Genomic DNA, 14,258 nt, shown 5'->3' with positions numbered 1-14,258 from the left:
TTTTTTTTTTTTTGAGATGGAATCTCACTAAATGACTGAATCACCAGTCTGGGCTCAGACTCCCAGAATATTGGGCTTACAGCCATGTGCCACCACCCTCAGCTAGCAGTGGACATTTTTAAGAAATAAAATTTCATTCAGACCTCTGAATCGGGGTCCTTCCTCTCCCCCACTTTGATGGTTTTTAGAACTCTGGGCCCCAAGATCTACAGAGCTAGATAATCTCATGGGCCTTTCCAAATAATACTCTAACCTCTTTGACCTCTTCATGACTTGTAAAAAGATTCAGCTTCCAGTACCCTCATCCCAGGAGCCAGGAAAAGGGTGAGGGTTGGAGGTTAGCAAGAAAAGCTATCTGTCCCTTACATCCCATGATTCCTTTCACCCCTTACATCCCATGATTCTTTTCACACTTCCACTGGGGCACAAAGATTCCCAAAGGCCCCAGACAAATCCCAGAGCTCCTGGAAAGGCCCGCGGGTCAGGCTTCCAGTGACCCCAACACAAAGCTAGAGGCCAGCCCTGTCTGAAGACCTTACAGAGTGATTGATCACTCAGCAGCTTCCTCAGACTCCAGAAATTTTCCTGCTCTTAACCCCCCTGAAGGAAAGGGTGGTAAGGACAGGCAGGCACTGTCTACCCAGTGCACAGCCAATGCCAGCTATAACTGGGAAGAAAAGACCGCTACCTACCTGACACGTGTGACCCCAAATAAACCCTTACAGCCTCCGGGCCTCTACTTCAGCATCTGCGGAAGGAGCCAGGGGGCCTCTGTCCCCTGAGCTCTGACGGCCTGTGCCTTTTCCAAGACGTTTTGCATTATAACGGCTCTCAAGAGCAGGGGCACGGCCCGATGCAAACACATACACAAAAGCAAAATTAAACTTTAATATTTAATGAAATATATACATTATCCCGCTGCCAAAGGCAGCTGGATTGTAATTTTCTCAAGATAATTTAATTTCACATTGATATCAATGAACCTCGCCTCCCCATGGGGTCCCTTTGGCTGACGCCCTCTTGAGCACATAAATCAGGACCTAATTTATATGGGAGTCACAGTGCCAGACACTCACAGGCCCGGGTGGGAACCGTGCGCTCGTTGTTTGGAGGCGTGGGCAGTAACTGTTTGGAGCATCTTAATGGTGTGAGGCTAAATGGAAAAAGAATTCCAGGCTGAGGCCAAATGAGGGGAAACACAGGCCTCTGTTTATTTAGGTGGAAATGACAATGCGGTGGATTTCCACTCTGCATAAGGAAGCAATTTGTTAACACAGAGCACTACCTGGCTCTGGAAAAGGCCGCTCCCAAGGCAGTGAATTCCCCTAGCGCTGGGGCCTGAGGACTCCACGCGGGAAGCTGCTCTGTTGCAGACACCCCCGGAGCTGGGATGTGCAGCTCAGTAGACTCTGCACCCTGCACTACGACCAGAGACCTGAGTTCACCCAGTGCAGGGTCCGGCTAGGGAATCCACAATTTAACAAGTCTCCCAGGCGAGACCACTGCCCACAGCCTTGTCTGTACATCAGCACTGGAGCCAGGGGATGGGATGACGTGGAAGGAACCGCCCAGCCCAGAAATCTCACAACCCTGGAGCTCAGATGGACTCCACATGGACCGTTTCCATAGGAGAAGGTGAAACCACGGAGCTGAGGGACAACCAAGACCTCCCTTCCCTCCTTGGCCGGGGAACCGACGGAGAAACCGAGGTGCACCAGACGGAAGGGGTGACCTGGCCACGGCGACACACGCCTATGATCCTAGCAATCTAGGAGGCCGAGGCCGGAAGATCAAAAGGTCAAACCTGCCCTGGGCAACTTAACAATTTAGTGAGACCGTGTCTCAAACTTTTAAAAAGCAGCGGGGAGGTAGGTCAGTGTGAAGGCCCTGGATTCCAACTCCAGTAAAACGCACACACACACACAAGCAAGGGAGATACACTCCTAAGGTCAAGCAGCAAATGAACACTAAAGTTACGTCTGGGTCCCAGAGGTCCTGAAACTCCCCAGGAGGAAAACCCTGGATTCTCACCCAAGACTAAGTCCTCTCTTATCCACCAAAATTTCTGGGGGGAGGGGATGAAATCTTAGATGTGTTTGGGTGCAATGCTTGGAAAACCTTTTTAAGAAAGACAAAGCACAGGGCCGGGGATTTAGCTCAGCGGTTCGGTGGCCTGCCTTGCAAGTGCAAGGACACAAGTTCAATCCCCGGTACCAACAAAAAATGAAAGATAAAACAAAAAAAAAATAACAACAACAAAAAGCCAGGCGTGGTGGTGCATGCCTGTAATCCCAGCACTCAGGAGGTTGAAGCAGGAGGATCGCTGTGAGTTCGAGACCAGCCTGGGCTACATAGTAGTGAGTTCCAGGTCAGTCTCGACTACATAGTGAGACCCTGTCTCAAAAAACAAAAAAAAAAAGAAAGAGAGGGGGCGAGGGAGGGAGGAAGGAAGGAAGATGAAACAGAATCCATACCACAGGATGTACTGATATCTACACTTTTCTTTACACAGTCAGAAAACTTTGGTTCTATCCTCTTTTAGCTAAATGAGCCTGAGTGAACGAACAAAACTCTCCACGGTCATTGGTGAAACAGGAACAATAGTTCTTCCCTGCCTACCTCTGTCCCTCGAGGGAAGTGACAAGAAACTGGACCTTACAATCTCCATGAGGACCGTGACCTATTATTCAGAAAGATTAGACCTAGTATCTGAGTCCCCAACACAGTCAAGGTCATCGTGTTTATGAGCTCTCTCCTGCCCAGTTCTTCAGAACCGGCCTCGGCTTGACTGTTACTTTTGATCACTGTCACCCGTGATCCTCCATTCCTCTCTAGTTGCTCCCTCTTGTGGCAGCCCAGGGTTCACCAGTCTGGGTTTGGCCCTTCTTTCTCTGAACCTGTTCGCTACAGCACAGCCATTAAGCCGATCACCTCCAGGGTTCGACCCATCTGCACTCAGACCCTGGCTCAACTGTGGCCATGAATAGATAATTTAACCTCATGTGTGAAAGAGAGGTGATAGCCACACCTTCTCACCACCTTGGTGAGAGGCTAGAAAGTGCCTTAGTTAAGTGCCTTAATTAGTACTGTAACTGGGAGAGCCTGCACTTCCCCTGGGCAAAGCTCCCTCAGGCAATGAGACATCAAAGCAGTAAATATTTCTGCCCTCCTTTCCTAAGCTTTGCGGTAAGATTCAAAAAGCTTGCCTGGACAACACTTAACAAAGGCCGGTGGGCTTTCCTTGAGGCTCCCTCTGGACTCCTCACCTGGTAATTCCCATCAGTGCCCCGGCAGAAAGAGGGTCCTGGTTCATAAGTTCAAGGCAAGGAACTCGCTGTTCCTCATGATTTCCGAGATGGCTTCCAAATGTTGTAGCCATAAACACATTTCACACACAAATCAGAAGGCAGCCAGTGGGGCTTAGGGAAGAGACTGCAACCATATGGCAGGATGATGAATCATCCCGTGTTAATGAAAGTACATCTCAGCTCAGCCCCTGGCGTTCTGTACCTGCTGCCCACCTGGGGACAAGGGACGTGGCATAGAGATGTTAAATGGAGGCTGGCAATCCAGGGCGCATGGGAGTGGGGTGGAGGGAATATGAGGGCTCTGCCAAGGGGGCCCTTCCCGGAGTCGGCGCCAGGAAGGGGTCCTCCCCTGTGGGGGCTAAACGACAATCTCTCTCGATTGGCAGGTCCCCCGGTGAACGTGAGCTGCAACATTTTCATCAACAGCTTCGGTTCCATTGCTGAGACTACCATGGTGAGTGAATCAAAATACAAGCTGCCGCATCCGGCCACAGCTCTCTCCCTGAAACATTCATCCTCTGCCTTGGTCTTCCCCGAGGAGGCGGGGAGTCAGGCGTTCTTGTCAGGGCTGCAGTGATGTACCACCAGGCTCGGGTGATTTTACTGTCCTGTGCGGGGCTTTTCATAAGCGCCGACATCCTCAGTGGCTACGAGAGCTAACAGGACCGCCACACGTCACACATCCAGCATTACAAGAAGGCCATTATTCACCAGGCTACACGTAGATTAAAATAAAATGTAAAGACCTGCTCGAGGGTTTCAAATCCAACTGAAAAGCGGCAGAGGACTGATGGTTACAGAAGCTGAAATAATACACTGCATTCATTGCACTATTTGTCTGTCTTTGAATGTGTTTAAATTTTTCTTTGATAAAAACTTTAGCATAATTACACTAGAAAAAGACTACAAAGCAGACATTGGTAAATGTTCATTGTGATTATCTCTGACTCAAAGAGTTGCAAATAATTCTTATTTTACTCTTTTTGGTCTTGCTATATTTTTTAAATGTCTACGATGGGTGAATATTCTATTAGAAATGTTTCTCCCCTCTTGAGAAAAGTCAGTTGTGTTGAGGGCCATGGGCCATACCTATAATGTCAGCTGCTTGGAGGGCTGAGGCAGAAAGATCACAAGTTCAAGGCCAGCTTGCCCAACTTAGGATGACCCCGTTTTAAAATACCAAAAGGAAAAGAGCCAGTGTATCTTGGTGGTAGTGGACTCCTGGGCTCAATCCCAATACCACCACCACCACCATGACCAAAAGAATTCAGTCACACTCACCGGAAGAAAGCAAGCCACCTTGAAAAAAAAAAGAAAAGAAAATCAGTGCGGCCTAAAATTGGCCTTAGCGAGAAACCTGGACAGGCTGCTGCCTCACAGCCTTCTACACCGTTGGTTTCTAGCCACATGACTTTATGCTTCGGTTTCCTCCTGTGTGAAATCCCAGTGGTGATTGATACACTCGCCTCATCCAGTCGTTATGTGTGTTATGTACAGTAAAGGCTCTGCTCACTCACTACACGCTGCTGACGATGGCACAAAGCCCCAAGCCCAGAGAGCACGGACTGGAGACATGGGCAGCCTGGGGGTCTACAGGGCACACATAACCACATCCTAAGCATTATCAGAAGTGGAGGGCTGGGGATGTAGCTCAGTGGTGCTGCCACCTGCCTCACAAGCGCAAGGTCCCGAGTTCGATCCCCGGTACCAAAAAAGGAAGAAAGAAAGTGGCGATCCAAGCATAGACAATGCCAGGCTCCGCACACCTCAGGGGAAACAGTGGGGATAACCACAGGAGGAGACAGACCCTGCAGTGAAGATACAGGTCTCTAGCATGCAGAAGAAGGGCTTCCTTCGAGGGGCCCACGGGAGAGGTCGCTGGCTCCCTCCTCATTAAAGGAAATCCGGAGTGGGAAGACCTTGGCATTTTCCGACAGGCACATTCCATGCTACTGCAATCTTTTTTTCTTAATTGTCTATATTTGTGTCATTTACTTTGCAGATGATTGATTTAGGGGAGAAAACCCCTAAAATGTCAGCTCCAGAAAAATGTCTTTAGAAATGGTCCAGCTCAGCCCTTCGCTTTAGAGTGGTGATCGGACAGCTACAGTAGGGAGGTCACCTGGGCAAGGCCACAGCACGCATTGGACGTGGTGGGGGCCTGGTGCTGTCTGTGGGATCCGAGGGTCCCCCTCTTCACCTTCTTTCTCCGCGAGGTCTTCCCACCCAATCCCTGACCGCTTTCTCGTCCACACCTCCTTCCTCGTCGGTCAGGGGCATCTGGGTTCACAATAAGAATACCACGCCAGGAGAAAGAGCTTAGGCTGGAGGAACACGTGAGACACTGCTCCGGGCCAGGCACTGTGGAGACTCTTTGGGATATGCCGTCTCCTTAAGTCACACAACAATCCCGGGGTCAAAGAAGTCACCCCCAGTAGGTAAGGGAGGAAACTAAGGACCAGAAGGTTAGGGTGCTCACCTAAGGACTCAGCTAATAACTGGCAGAAACCGGATATGGGCTCACATCTCCCTCACCCCAGAGTACATGGTCTCCTGAGCCAAACATAAATATTTATTTCCTAGATTTTTTAAATCACACAGCCATGGCTTCTCGCCCTTCATTATAGAGAGCCGGAGCCGATGTGGAAACGGCCAGAGGGGATTGCACTTGTCTGCGGACACGTGGCACAGGAAGGCCAGGCAGTGCCTCTCTGATCACACAGAGGGCTGCTGTGCTCCATGGACCTGTGGAACTCTAGCCAGAGTCCCAGGGTCAGGACCTCTCCGGCTGGGTTGGCTCCCCAGGAACAGGAGGAGCACACAGCAGCTCTGGAAACAGCTGAGTCCCCAGAGCTGACGGCTGGCTCCCAGGGCCTGGCTTTCTTCGCGGGAGCTAACAGACTAGAACAGAGAGGCGGCAGCAAGTCAACGGGGCTCTCTACCCATTCCCACTAAGGAGAGGAGCAGGGCTGAGCTCTTTGTCCTTCCCCTGACCTTCCCAGGGACGCCCTGAGTGTCTGCAGCCTGAAGAAGATGGAAGTCGAAGCAGGAATACACCATGGGAAGAAGCAGGGTCCTGATCTAGGGCAGCCCCGGACAGTCCAGAAGAGACCTAGCGCTCAAGTCCAGAAGGAACCAGCCGGCTCATCTGCACACGAGTGCTAGTGAGGCTGCCTGAGTGTCCGCTGCAGCATCTGCGCCTCTGTGTGGCGCCGATGTCCACGTGTCCGCACCGGACTGTGGGACTACGCAGGCGCACGCAGACAGTTGCACGGGGGTGCGCAGACAGACATGTGTACAGGGGCGCAATAGTTCCAGGGTAGTTTCGAAGAGAAATGTGTAGCATGACAGATATAAGCATGTACATTTCTGGCCTAGCTGTGTACATGCGTAAACATGGATGTGCGTGTGTCTGTGAGCAGGTACAGAGGCAGGATATGCGACAGTTTTATGAGTGAGTGTAGGCTGGGGCAGGCGGATCACAAACTTGAGGCCAGCCTGGACTACATGGCAATTCTCTACAAAAGGAAAAAAAGAAAGAAAATAGAAAAGGAGTTCATTGCTTTTATTCATGTGTCTGGGTGTGAATATCAGTGGATATAATATTCCTGAGTACATATCAGCACCGGAGCCAGCATATTTAGGTAAGTGTATTCAGGTGCACGCAAATACATATATGTGAATAAGTGGAAAAGTGCTGAGCTTTAGCATGTCAAGAGTACACATGTGTGCTGGCAGGCTGTGCTTGTGCACACACAGGGGCGTATATCCCTGGAATTTGCGGCTCTGTGGGTATGCTGGTGCGTGTGTGTGTGTGCGTGTGTGTGCGTGTGTGTGTTGGTTTGTCTTCCAGTATTTCCTTTATTAGCATGTCTGCTCCAGCCTCGCCTGCCAAGGGTCAGGGGAGCCTGGAACAGAGACAGACACACTGTGGCCAGGACCCCAGCAGTTGGGGACAGCCTCAGGAATGACAGCCCTCAGTTAGGCCTTCCTGTGTAGGCACGGAGGGACGTGGCTGGAGTCCTACACCTGGAGACAAGGAGCCAGGCGCATCCATGGGCTTCCCATGACTACGGTGAAGTGCCGGAGGCTCACACGTGAACTACCTGAGGTGCATTTAGCTCACAGCTTTGGAGGTCTCCAGGCAGGACGCCCGTGCAGGGTGTGGATGGTGGAACCTGGCGGGGGGCAGTCCATTTAGGAATAAAACAGGCCCATCTCTAGCAGGCGCACAGAGCAAGGGCAGACCTGAGGGACCCCTAGACCTGCCCTACAGGCTCCACTACCTCCCAGCACCCCCGCAGGAAAGAGCGCCCACAGTGACTTCTGGGGCCTTGTGTCTGGACCTCAGCGCCAGAGCACGAGTCCAGCTAGTCCACCACACAGCACCTGTGATGCTCAGTAGCCGCCGGAGCCGGGCTGTGAGAGAGGTGCCTCTGGTCACACAGGGCGGTAGGCACTGAGCTTCTTGTGCAGCCTGCAGAAACGGGAAGGGTTATGAGCCACAGAATTAACGGGCTGGGCTGTGGTTCAGGGTCGAAGGGCTTGCCCAGCATGCATGAGGCCTTGGATTCGATTCCCAGGTGGGAAACAACAGCAGAAACTGCTAAACTCATAAGGCAAAGGGTCCAACGTGTAGACACGAGGAACGCCTCCCCGGCAGCTTTGGCTCCCTGTTCCCTCCGGGATCACATATTCTTCCACCGCACCTGTGAAGGCCCCTATAGATGCTAAATGTGGCGTGCAGCTCTAGGGACAGGTTCTGGTTTGGCTTTTCCCACAGGAACAAACCACCTCTCTACACAGTTACTGCAGACAGAAGAAAATCTGGGTGACAGTCCCCCAGGTGATGGATCAGCATTGCATATCCACACCAACGTGGGGTTTCATATTGGCCATAAAAGGAAACAATGAGCTGAAGGGGTAAACGCTGGTGTATTACTCAGCGTGGGCCACCATAACAAAATGCTGCAAGCCGGTGTGCTTAAATAATAGAAAACTGCTTAGTCACAGTCTGGAGGTGAGAAATCCAAGACCAAGGTGCCATCGGGTTGGTTTCTGGTGGGATCCTCTTCCTGGCTCGTAGCCAGCTGCCTCCCCACTGTGTCTTCATGAGGCACCTTTCTCTGCACGCAGAGAGAAAGGGAGAGCTCTGATGGCTCTTCTCCTTCAGTCCCTAATAACAGGCAAGTCAATCCCTGTTTCCTATAAGGGAAAAATGCTAGTTCTGCTCACATTTCATGGTCTAAAGGGAACCATGTGACCCCACCTGAAGAGAATTATAATCCTCCCCAAGGTTTTACAAGCAGACCGGAAAGCAGTATCAGTAAATATTAGGTCTCAGCCTTCAAGGAGTCTGTTGGATGCAGAAACCAAACATAACAGGCCAGTGTGACGCGAGAGAGGGCAGAGGTACACACAGGATGCTACGGGGCACAGAGAATAACATGCAATGCAACAGCAGCCAACACTTCCTGAGCATGTATTATGTGCCAGGCATTGTGAAAGCATCGGGGTGTGATTTTTGGTTGCTAACGGAGCAGCCTGTCTTGCTACTCTACATGTCGACATCTTCCAGAGAGAATGGTTTCACTGGATGACCCAAAGGATGAAGGGGTTTGGAAAAATTGATGTGTGCTCAGTGGTGCCACAGAGAACAGAAGAGAGTAAGAGCCAGCGTGTAGTCCACGGTTGTGTAGCGCGGTTGCCTAGCGTGTGGGAGGCCCTGAATTTGATGACCAGCACAAACGGGAAAAAAAGAATAAGAGAGGATAGCATCCAGCAGGCTCGACAAAGCGGGGTGGGTGGAGGAAGGAACGTAATTTCAGGGGCGTGTATAAAGCAAAAGGCAAGCTAGAAACAAAGGCAACATGAAAAATAGTCTTTGACAAAGCTCTTCTGTGAAGGGAATGTGAGATCTGGGTCCTGGCGTTGGTCCTTTACCACGTGCTTTTCTGAGAGCCTAACAATCAGGCTTCATGCGTTCTGGGGACGATCTCGTGTTCTACAACAGTCTTATTTGGCAGAAGAGAAAACTGCAGTTCAGAATGTCGGAATGCACCCAAGTCTCTCCAGCTGATGAAAGGCATAGCTAGTTGTGGTCCTCAGGCTGCCTGACCTCCTGGCTGGTCCATTGTCTGGGCATGGGAAGGGGGTGCAGTTGAGCCATGTGGGACCCCACCCCCACCCCCATCTTCTGCACCTTGGTTTGTCTAACTAACAAGAGGCTACGTGACATCGCTCGACTCTCTCAGAATTTGTACCTCGGGGAGACCCTGCCCAGCCATCTCTCAGAGAATCTGCAAACAAAGCCTCTGTGGTAACACACTGGCTAGGAGTAGTCCCTTCCCATTGCCGTCTTACATTGAGATCCACTGCATGAACAGCGGCATTTTGCATCACAGAAACAAAGCTCAAATCCCTCTCCTTTTTCCCGTCTTTGCTGTTGTGAATTTTAGTTAAAGTTGGTGTCATCTCTCTCCTGCCTCACAAACACAGCCTCCTCACTGGCCTCCCTCCTTCCTCTACTCCTGTCCCTTTCCATTTGCCACTGTTTCTTGGGGACTCATTTTAAACCCCAAATCAGATCACAGAATTCTCCTCCCTTGAACACTACAACAGCTGCAGATGCGCTTTCTATATCCCGTTCCCTCTTCCCAAAACGATCTGTGCATTAATGCCTCCTCACCCCTTAGGTCTCTAAGACAGAAAAAGCCCCTCGTTACTCTGTATCACGTTGCCGTGTTCTACAATCCTGGGAACTGTGTCTAAACGCTCAAAGCTCACTTGTCTGTTGCCTTGTTTGCCTTTGTAGTATGACTGGGAACGCCGTCCCGCTGCATCACCTCTACATTTCCAGCACCCCAAACATTGTTTGGATTTATAGGAGTCAACCAGTATCTAGGAGAAGTTAGCCTTAGAAGTTCTCTTGTCTGGGTGCTGTTGGGATGAATCCCTGCCACAAACATCACGGCTAAGCAACTTCTGCCTGCACACCTGCAGTGATAAAGACCCCACGACCTCCCAAGACAGCTCACTTCATCTGTGCCCAACTCTCAAATCTCCCACGGTTTTATTCTGACGCTGGTGCCACAGAGAGTCAATCTACTTACCAGACAGCCCTTCAAATACCTGAGGTCAGCTCTTCTGGCAACTCCCCAGCCTGGCTTTGTCAAGCATCTCTCCAGTTTTCAATCCAGTCACTTTCTGGGCTTCTCTCCTTAGACTGCTGGGAGTGAGGGCTTCATCCAGTGCACATAAATAAACCCAGGAATGCTTAACGCAGAGAAAAGTAGGGGCCATCACCACCTTATCTAGGGTTACTGATTTCAAAGCTTACTTTTAACACCTGCCTCAGCTCCACAGCTCCTGTTTGACCTAAATCTTATCACTCTTAATAAACACATTAAAATGGCTCTTCTGGCTGAAGTGGAAGAAAAGCCAGGAGTCTCCCTACCTTGCCCTTTCTGTCAGTCTCTGCGCCCCCAGGAAGCCCTAGGGGAACATCCACAGAACCTCAGAATGTCTACACATTGGCCTCAAAGACCTTTCCATTAACATAGCTATATCAGAATGCAGGCTCACAATATACTTGTGGACAGCAGCGCTTCAGAACATTTTAAGTACCTGATAATACTTAAGTGCCTAATGTGACAAGCTTTTGTTAATTAGTCCAAAAGAGAACAAGAGAGAAATAATGGTCTTACCAATAACTGGTCCTCCAATTTCCATTAACATATACGGAGCTATAAGCTACAAATACACACACTATTGTGTTATCCTTCCCTTGACTGTACACATATTTAGATATGGGTACACACACACACTCACGCAAACAGATACTTGTGCACTTTTTTTTTTTTTTTTTTTTTTTTTGGTACCAGGGATAGAACTCAGGACCTTACACTCCTGAGGCAGTGAATGACAGAACCATTGAGCTAAATCCCCGGCCCAACTATAGTATTCTGTACATGTCACACAATTTGGGAACAGACGTAGCAGATGGTTCATGAATACGACATCAAATACATGACAAAACAATCCTATCTGTGTTTACAGGCGTGGCGGCCTCACTGTAGAAGTCTATTTAACCACTTCTCTCCCGAGGTTCCCTTTGGTTCGTCCAAGTGATCACCATTACAAACAGCACCCAGCATACTGGTGTACAGCTCTACGGCATTTCCCTGGGAAACATCCCAGAAGTGAAAGCGCTGCACCACAGAACCTGCACTTCGTAAAAATTATTTTGACAGATATTGTTGCCCAGCTCCCTCCCAGAGAAGCTTTCACAACCTATATTCCCTATAATGGTATTCACTTCTCTTCACCCTTGCCAAACCATGATAGTATCAAGCTTGTTATCTTCACCAAATGTGATTTTCAAAACGGGACCTCCTCATCATTTTTAATTCGCACTCCAAATTCTTAGAAAAGGTGAGCATCTCTGATATTCTGACTGGGCATGTGGAGTAATATGTAAGGTTTATTTTTAAATATATCTACTCCTTAGTCTATATGGAGTCTAATTACCCAGGAAGTGTTCGTTGGTTGGCTCTGTTTTTCTCTGATTAGGTAGCAGTTATTCTAACACCATTTTGAAATAGCCATTATTTCTCCACCATTTTCCTCCCACAGTAAACCCTCATACGTACATGTCTACCTTCTAATTCTAGTTTATTGCTCCACTGTCCTGTCTGTTCCTGCATCAGTACAACACTGCTTTAATATTGCTGCAATTTAAATTAATATCTCCATACGTGATAGAGAAAGCCCTCTGTCTTTCTTTTCTTTTTTTTCTTTTTTTTTTCTTTCTTTTGGGTATCAGGGATCGAACTCGGGTCCTTGCACTTTGAGTCAGAGGGCGGAACCACTGAGCTATATCCCTGCCCCCTGCCCCCGTCCTTCTTGTACAAGGTTTCTTAGCTCACTCTCTTATCCATATGAACTTTAGAATCAGCATTCTGAGTCCTATAAAAATTCCCTCAGGGCTGGGGATTTAGCTCAGTGGCACTGTGCCTGCCTTGAAGGTGCAAGGTCCTGAGTTCAATCCCCAGTACTGCAAAAATAGATACATAAACATAAAAATTCCCTCAGATTTTGACTGGGATTATTGCTTTTATGGATTAACTTGGGAAGACATAATGCTTTATCAACACGGTAATCTCTCACTTTACACAGGTATTCCTTTAGGCCTTTCAGTAACATTTCAGAGCCATTGGTTGGTTGGGGGTTTTTTTTGTTTGTTTGTTTGTTTTGTTTTTAATATAGGAGGTGTGATTAAAAACAATGGGGAATGTTTTTAAATTTTACTACAGTAAAAGACACACTGCCACTAATCCATCCCAAAATACTTCCCCTTTCTTTGAACACATTTCTTTATTTTTGCCACTTTCTGAATTAGTTCTGGAAGCCCACTTGTGCGTCTTTAGTTGCACTGTTGCAGCTGCCGCAATGTCCTGAGTGGATTCGAAACATTTGCCTCTCATGGTCATTTTGACTTTGAGTAAGAGCCAAAGGTCACACAGTGCCAGATCCAGTGAATAATTAGGTGGCTGAGGACACACTGTAGTGCTTTTATTTGACAAAAACTACCGTAATGTTCTTGAATCACTTCAGAAGACTGAGGCAGCCATAAAAAAGACACTCACAAAAGAGGACTCCAGAACTGCTTCAGAAATTGCCAGGAACAACGAGATCAGTATGCTTGAAGTGAGGGAGGGTGTTTCGAGGAAAATTCACCGCAATGTGCCTTTGACTGTAATACATTTTTAAATTTTTAATTTAAACATTCGCTGTATTTTTATCACACCTCATATACAACTAATCCATTTCTTAGTACATTTATTTCTGGCTATTTTGTGGGACTGGTTTGCTGAGAGGATGTGTTGCTGCTGTTGCTTTTTCCATTACACTCTGTCTTTCCACATAGCTTGAATTCGGTTGCTTCCATCCTCTTGAGTTTGGAGATCCAAGATAAAGTCCATTAAATACTATTCCATTAGATACAGCTCAGCACTGCCCAAAGGCCTGGGTGAACAGAAAACTAAGAAACAGGTAGAGGAGAGAGCACTCTGCCTATTCCATTAATAGGCAGGAAACAGGTTATGCCAATGCATGGTATGGTCTGCTGCAAGATTCCTTCCTGATACTGCACCAAGGGAGGCGTCACAGTCTCGAATTTACCACAGCCCAGAGGGTAGCTCCCCACCACACCCAATTCAGGAAAGCTGGATTTTGACAAACAAACCCACAAAAGACTGAGGTGGGCAAAGAAGACTGCTGAGTTGTTTCTGTTTACAAGCGGGCTTTTCTTTCTAACAATTGTAAAGCTCCCTGCCACTATCCAGATACCAGAAAAGCCAAGCAGAAGTTGCTTTTGTAATACACAGAACTAGAAGAAGGGGAGACAGATCATCATCTTGAGGGAAGTTTTATCCAGGCCAGAGGGCAAGAGATCTAAGACACCATGCTTGTCTCAGCACAGTGATAACCTCCCTCCAGAGACAAAAAAGTTGGTGCTCCTCCAGACACAGTGACATTATCCCCCAGATAACGGCCAGTTACCAACTGCCAAGTTCCTGCTTCTTCAAGTGCCCTTTCTTGTACTACAGAATAAATTCGCACAAGTTTATAAAGTAGCTCTCTAAATGAGACACAACCAAAAAATAAGGACTGTAGGGGCCAGGGATTTAGCTCGGTGGTTCCGCCACCTGCCTTGCAAGTGCAAGGACCCGAGTTTGATCCCTGGTACCAAAAATAATAATAATAGGGATTCCACTTATTAAATTGAAATCCATAACATAATCATTGAGATTACAAACAGATCACTGCGGCTGATGCTGGGCTTCTCCGAATTCCTCTGTGGCATATTCATCTCTGTTATTGCGGGGATTTAGCTCAGTGATTCACCTGCCTGCCTCACAAGCACAGAACCCAAGTTTGATCCCCGGT

General features: G+C 48.5%; 1 protein-coding gene across 1 annotated transcript in view; it reads left to right on the top strand.

Moving 5' to 3' along the window:
• The window catches only part of Glra1 (glycine receptor alpha 1), a 90,957-nt gene that overhangs the window by 35,214 nt on the left and 41,485 nt on the right, over window positions 1–14,258 (top strand). Inside the window, 1 exon segment of the mRNA XM_033761581.1 lies at window positions 3,695–3,762. Coding sequence (XP_033617472.1) covers window positions 3,695–3,762 — 68 coding nt within the window.

The sequence above is a fragment of the Fukomys damarensis genome, unplaced genomic scaffold (assembly GCF_012274545.1).
Source record: "Fukomys damarensis isolate Sample0158 unplaced genomic scaffold, DMR_v1.0_HiC HiC_scaffold_9, whole genome shotgun sequence".
NCBI classification, from domain to species: domain Eukaryota; kingdom Metazoa; phylum Chordata; class Mammalia; order Rodentia; family Bathyergidae; genus Fukomys; species Fukomys damarensis.
This window is presented reverse-complemented; position numbering and strand designations above follow the sequence as displayed.